This window comes from Myotis brandtii, unplaced genomic scaffold (genome assembly GCF_000412655.1).
Source record: "Myotis brandtii unplaced genomic scaffold, ASM41265v1 scaffold474, whole genome shotgun sequence".
Classification (NCBI taxonomy): Eukaryota; Metazoa; Chordata; class Mammalia; order Chiroptera; family Vespertilionidae; genus Myotis; species Myotis brandtii.
The window spans coordinates 481,239-487,238 of NW_005368113.1; the positions used below are offsets into that span (position 1 = coordinate 481,239).

The 6,000-nt window shown below is 53.7% G+C and overlaps 1 protein-coding gene across 11 annotated transcripts in view; it reads right to left on the reverse strand.

Annotated features, from left to right (window-relative positions):
• LOC102249452 (sialic acid-binding Ig-like lectin 5) overlaps nt 1-4,093 on the reverse strand; it is a 48,865-nt gene extending 44,772 nt beyond the window's left edge. For 8 of the 11 annotated variants that reach the window (XM_014547431.1, XM_014547429.1, XM_014547427.1 and 5 more), the window contains exon 1: nt 1,794-2,192. In XM_014547431.1, coding sequence (XP_014402917.1) covers nt 1,794-1,804 — 11 coding nt within the window. In that variant the 5' untranslated portion in view covers nt 1,805-2,192. Of the gene's footprint in view, nt 1-1,793; nt 2,193-3,694 lie in introns of those variants that run through there. The other 3 variants (XM_014547434.1, XM_014547430.1, XM_014547424.1) reach the window with 1 other exon arrangement.
• Between the last annotated feature and the right edge of the window lie 1,907 nt (nt 4,094-6,000).

Consider the following 6,000-nt stretch of genomic DNA (forward strand, 5'->3'; position numbering starts at 1 on the left):
TCCAGCCTGCAACCCAGGCATGTGTCCTTGACGGGAATCGAACCTGGGACCCTTCAATCCACAGTCCGACGCTCTTATCCACTGAGCCAAACCTGCTAGCGCTATCTCCAGCATTTTGCATAGAAGGGACCAGCCCTACTCCTGCTCATTCTGGGTGCCCTTCCCTTTCATGCCACAAGCACCAAGTTGCCACTAGGGGCTTCCATAGCCTCAGTATTCCCTTCAACCCACTCTGATCATTGTGGATTGTGACTGTCCATGTCAACCTCCCCCATCAGACTAGGGGCTTAAGGAGAGCAGGTTCAGGACTGACTCATCTCTGGGTCCTCAGCATTTCTCAGCACAGGAGGCCCCAGGAAATGGATGATGACTGGATGGATGGAGGAATGAATGAATGAATGCAGTAGATCTCTTCTCCACCTGACAGACTCCTACTCATCCTTCAAGAGCCAGCACAAATGCTCCTTGTCTTGTCTAAGTCCTTTATTCTCATCTACACTATGGGCTCTCCTGGTCCCTGGTATCTCTGCTGTCACAGCTTTGGTCACCAGAACTGGAATGATATGTATCTAGTTTCTCTCCCTCACCAGCCTGGGAGCCATGAGAGGGTAGAACTTGGGCATGACCCATCTGTGGGCCCCCATCATCACCCATAAAAAAAAGTTGAGCACCCACTTATTTACCCATCTATAGTTACTAAGCATCCAGGCATTATGGTGTGAACCAAGGAAACAACCAGAAACAAAATCAACAAAAACCTCTGCCTCCATGAAACCTACTTTCTGGTGGAAAAGACAAGCAAGAAAATAGATAACTTCAGATAGTGATAAAAACCTATAAATGAAAAGGGGAGTGTGGCAGGGTGATGCTACTATTTGCTGAGACTGTGGTCTGGAGCAGCGCCGAATATATCATGGATGTTAATTTTAAATTTTCTATTGGCCTCATTTATAAAGTAAAAATAAACGGGCACAATTCATTTTAATGTGACACTAGCGACTAGCCCAATACATAAAAAATATTATTGTTTCAACATGCAATCAAAACTAGTGAGGGATTTTACATCCTTTTCTCACATAAAACCTTCTAACCTGGTACGTATTTTGCACTTACATTACAGCCCAATTCACACTAGCTGCAGTCCAAATAGCCATTAGCCATGTGTGGCCAGTGGGCAACATTCTGAATAGCAATGCCAGGCCCAGAAAAGGAAGCCTTCCCTGAATTATGAGAATTAAATGAGATGAAGATAATGAAAGCTTACTGTTTGGTCAATACACAGTAAATTGCCCTGTTAACTCATTGAGTGGGTACTATTGTTGCCATCCCCACTTTACAGCGGAGGAATTTGAGATGGTGCGTGGGAAGTGCCAAGCGGTGTCTGGCACAGGCGGACTGCTCATTCAGTGCTGCTCCCCCACTTCCACCGTCCCCCACCCCCGCCCCCCAAGTCCTAGTTAGCAGCACTTACAACCTCTGGGCTTTATCATCCCTATCTCCCCAACCAGTCCGGATGCAGCCGTGTCTCACAAGACGGGCCTGGCACGAAGGAAGCCTCAGGAAATGATGAACAAATGAATGAGTCTAATGACCAGGGTTTAACCCTTACAACAGGAGCCCCCCATCATCCATCACTCAATCTTCCCGACGATCAAGGACACTGTGTTATACACAAAAGGAACTCAGACAATAACACACAGGAGAGGGGGCTTGGATCTGGGGAGGCCCTCCGTTGTTTTTTTATTGTTTTGGGGGCTTGTGCCCCCGGGAACCCTCCGTTTCACGGGTCTCACCTGTCCTCCATCCCGAGCTCTGCCTTCAACGCCACCAGGCAGAAGGCGGGCGCATTGGTTACGGACCACACCTGCACATCACCGCTAACGGGATCCACGCCCCGAGCCCGCAGCTCGTGGAGAGAACCGTAAACCCGACCCTATCCGCTTCCCGCACGCACCCAACTGCCACCCCGCGAGGGTGCGCACCCAGTGTCCCCTAGGAACCTGTCCAGCGCCATCGCTACCTCTCCCTTTCGCAACCCACCCATTTCTCCCCCACCCCGAAGCCTCCCCAACCGCAAACTCTATCATACTCCCAAGAAAGCACGAAATCTGAAAAATATCCTCTCCATCTTTGGAATAAACTGCACAGTACACAGCGCGCAACAGAACACAGAAACCAGGCGCCGCTCCAGCTCCCGGCGCAGGCGCAAAGTGGATCTGAGGGGCCCCCAGCCTTCTGAGGCCGGCGGGCGGGCGGGGCGAGTGACGTCAGCGCGCGACGCTCACAGGGAGTTGTAGTCTGTCCGAGAAAAGCCCGCGCTTCCTACCGCGGGCTCCTGGGAGTCGTAGGCGAGTAGACCTGAAGCCTTCTGGGAGTCGTAGTCTGTTTACCCACTTCCGCGTTTTCTGGAAGCCTGGACCTACCAGCGCGGGTTCAGCTCAGGTGAGTGGCGGGCTGGACTCGGCCCTTTGTCTCGCTGCCACGTAGAAGCTGGTGTTCTCCATGTTTCTCTCCCACGCATTCCGGTAGCCATACCTGCAGAGATCGCTCTCCTCTCCTTGATCCCCCAATGCCTGTCTCCAGGCGACCCGCTTTAGACTCAGCAGCTGGGTCTGACTCCTCGTTCCCACCACCCAAGCTGGGTGCAATGCAAGCGCACGCTCCTCTGTCCTCTTACCGCCTAGAGGGGTCAGGGATGGCCTAGGGGGCGATCATGGCGGCCGTTTGAGCCTAGAGGAGGCGCCAGACCCAACCCAGGGTTCAGGAAAGACTTGCAGAGCAAAGGACCTCAACTCTCCTATGATCAAATGAGATTCCAGATTCTCTGCCTTAAACCTAACCCTCTCACAGTTTTTCCCCATTCTTCCCCATCCCTCACCTCTTACCTACTAAATGGTCCTACCAGTTGTTCAAGCCAAAACCCTTGGACTTGTCCCGAGTCCTGTGTGTCTCTCATCCACTCCTCTCCCCCAACCATGCCTTGTGAGTCCCATCTGCTCTAGTTCCAGAAGAGATCCAGAAGCCGACCACTTCTCTCTACTTGCACTGTCTCCCCTCTGCTCTGAGCCACCATTGTTGCCCACCTGGATCATTGCAGGAGGCTCCTCTCTGATCTGGGCTGGCCACTCTCCACCCTGTCTTCACACACAGCAGCCTGAGGGATCTTGTTAAAATATAAATCACTCCAGCTGGCCTGCGTGGCTCAGTGGTTGAGCGTTGACCTATGAACCAGGAGGTCACGGTTAGATTCCCCATCAGGACCTGTGCCCATGTGTGGGCTCCATCCCCAGCAGGGGGCGTGCAGGAGGCAGCCAATCAACTATTCTCTCTCACCATTGATGTTTCTAACTCTCCCCCTCCCTCTCTGTACAACCTCTGGGCTTTATCATCCCTATCTCCCCAACCAGTCCGGATGCAGCCGTGTCTCACAAGACGGGCCTGGCACGAAGGAAGCCTCAGGAAATGATGAACAAATGAATGAGTCTAATGGCCAGGGTTTAACCCTTCCAACAGGAGCCCCCCATCATCCGTCACTCTCAATCTTCCCGATCAAGGACCTCACTGTGTTAGACACAAGAGGAACTCAGACAATAACACACAGGAGAGGGGGCTTGGATCTGGGGAGGCCCTCCGTTGTCTTGTTTTTGTTTTGGGGGCTTGTGCCCCCGGGAACCCTCCGTTTCACGGGTCTCACCTGTCCTCCATCCGGAGCTCTGCGTTCAACGCCACCAGGCAGAAGGCGGGCGCACTGGTTACGGACCACACCTGCGCATCACCGCTAACGGGATCCACGCCCCGAGCCCGCAGCTCGTGTAGAGAACCGTAAACCCGACCCTATCCGCTCCCCGCACGCACCCAACTGCCACCCCGCGGGGGTGCGCACCCAGTGTCCCCTCGGAACCTGTCCAGCGCCAGCGCTACCTCTCCCTTTCGCAACCCACCCAATTTTCCCCCACCCCGAAGCCTCCCCAACCGCAAACTCTATCATACTCCCAAGAAAGCACGAAATCTGAAAAATATCCTCTCCATCTTTGGAATAAACTGCACAGTACACAGCGCGCAACAGAACACAGAAACCAGGCGCCGCTCCAGCTCCCGGCGCAGGCGCAAAGTGAATCTGAGGGGCCCCCAGCCTTCTGAGGCCGGCGGGCGGGCGGGGCGAGTGACGTCAGCGCGCGACGCTCACAGGGAGTTGTAGTCTGTCCGAGAAAAGCCCGGCGAGTGACGTCAGCGCGCGAAGCTCACAGGGAGTTGTAGTCTGTCCGAGAAAAGCCCGCGCTTCCTACCGCGGGCTCCTGGGAGTCGTAGGCGAGTAGACCTGAAGCCTTCTGGGAGTCGTAGTCTGTTTACCCACTTCCGCGTTTTCTGGAAGCCTGGACCTACCAGCGCGGGTTCAGCTCAGGTGAGTGGCGGGCTGGACTCGGCCCTTTGTCTCGCTGCCACGTAGAAGCTGGTGTTCTCCATGTTTCTCTCCCACGCATTCCGGTAGCCATACCTGCAGAGATCGCTCTCCTCTCCTTGATCCCCCAATGCCTGTCTCCAGGCGACCCGCTTTAGACTCAGCAGCTGGGTCTGACTCCTCGTTCCCACCACCCAAGCTGGGTGCAATGCAAGCGCACGCTCCTCTGTCCTCTTACCGCCTAGAGGGGTCAGGGATGGCCTAGGGGGCGATCATGGCGGCCGTTTGAGCCTAGAGGAGGCGCCAGACCCAACCCAGGGTTCAGGAAAGACTTGCAGAGCAAAGGACCTCAACTCTCCTATGATCAAATGAGATTCCAGATTCTCTGCCTTAAACCTAACCCTCTCACAGTTTTTCCCCATTCTTCCCCATCCCTCACCTCTTACCTACTAAATGGTCCTACCAGTTGTTCAAGCCAAAACCCTTGGACTTGTCCCGAGTCCTGTGTGTCTCTCATCCACTCCTCTCCCCCAACCATGCCTTGTGAGTCCCATCTGCTCTAGTTCCAGAAGAGATCCAGAAGCCGACCACTTCTCTCTACTTGCACTGTCTCCCCTCTGCTCTGAGCCACCATTGTTGCCCACCTGGATCATTGCAGGAGGCTCCTCTCTGATCTGGGCTGGCCACTCTCCACCCTGTCTTCACACACAGCAGCCTGAGGGATCTTGTTAAAATATAAATCACTCCAGCTGGCCTGCGTGGCTCAGTGGTTGAGCGTTGACCTATGAACCAGGAGGTCACCGTTAGATTACCCATCAGGACCTGTGCCCATGTGTGGGCTCCATCCCCAGCAGGGGGCGTGCAGGAGGCAGCCAATCAACTATTCTCTCTCACCATTGATGTTTCTAACTCTCCCCCTCCCTCTCTGAAATCTATTTTTAAATATTATATATAAATATAATCACTCTACAGCTTAAAACCATCCAATTATCCCTATCTCATTCAGAGAAAATCCAAGTTTCTCATCGTGACAATCTCCAAGGCCCTGACCCTCTCCTGTTCAGCCACAACACACCCTCCAACCAACTGCACACAGACAGGCCGGACCCTTCAGGTCCTTTGCATTTGTTATTAACTCTGGAACATTCTTCCATCCTGATCAAATGCCTGACTCCTCCTTGTCCTCCTGGCTTCCTCTCACATGACAATTCCTTCATGTCACTCCTCATTATTTTTAAAGTATGGAGGTTATTTCTGCTTATCCATGTGTTGGTTCCTCCACTAGAACTGAGTTCCTGCAACCTTTCCTGTTTGTTCTCTGCGGTGACCCCAGTGCCCAGGATCCACTGAGTTGGTATTTGTTGAATGAATGGATGGATGGATGGATGGATGAGTGAAAGCTTCATCCTAGATTTGAAGGTACTTGGCCTGCACAGCGCTGAGGGAAGTGTTCCAGGCACTGGGTTTACTCTGGGCGCTACCCAGGCAGCCTCCCTGGAGGCAACAACCCCATAATCCAGACTCCACCTGTAACCCGCCTCCCTTCTCTTCTAGTCCAGGAGAAGCGGACCCCTCGCACCCGCCCGCACCCCGCGATGCCC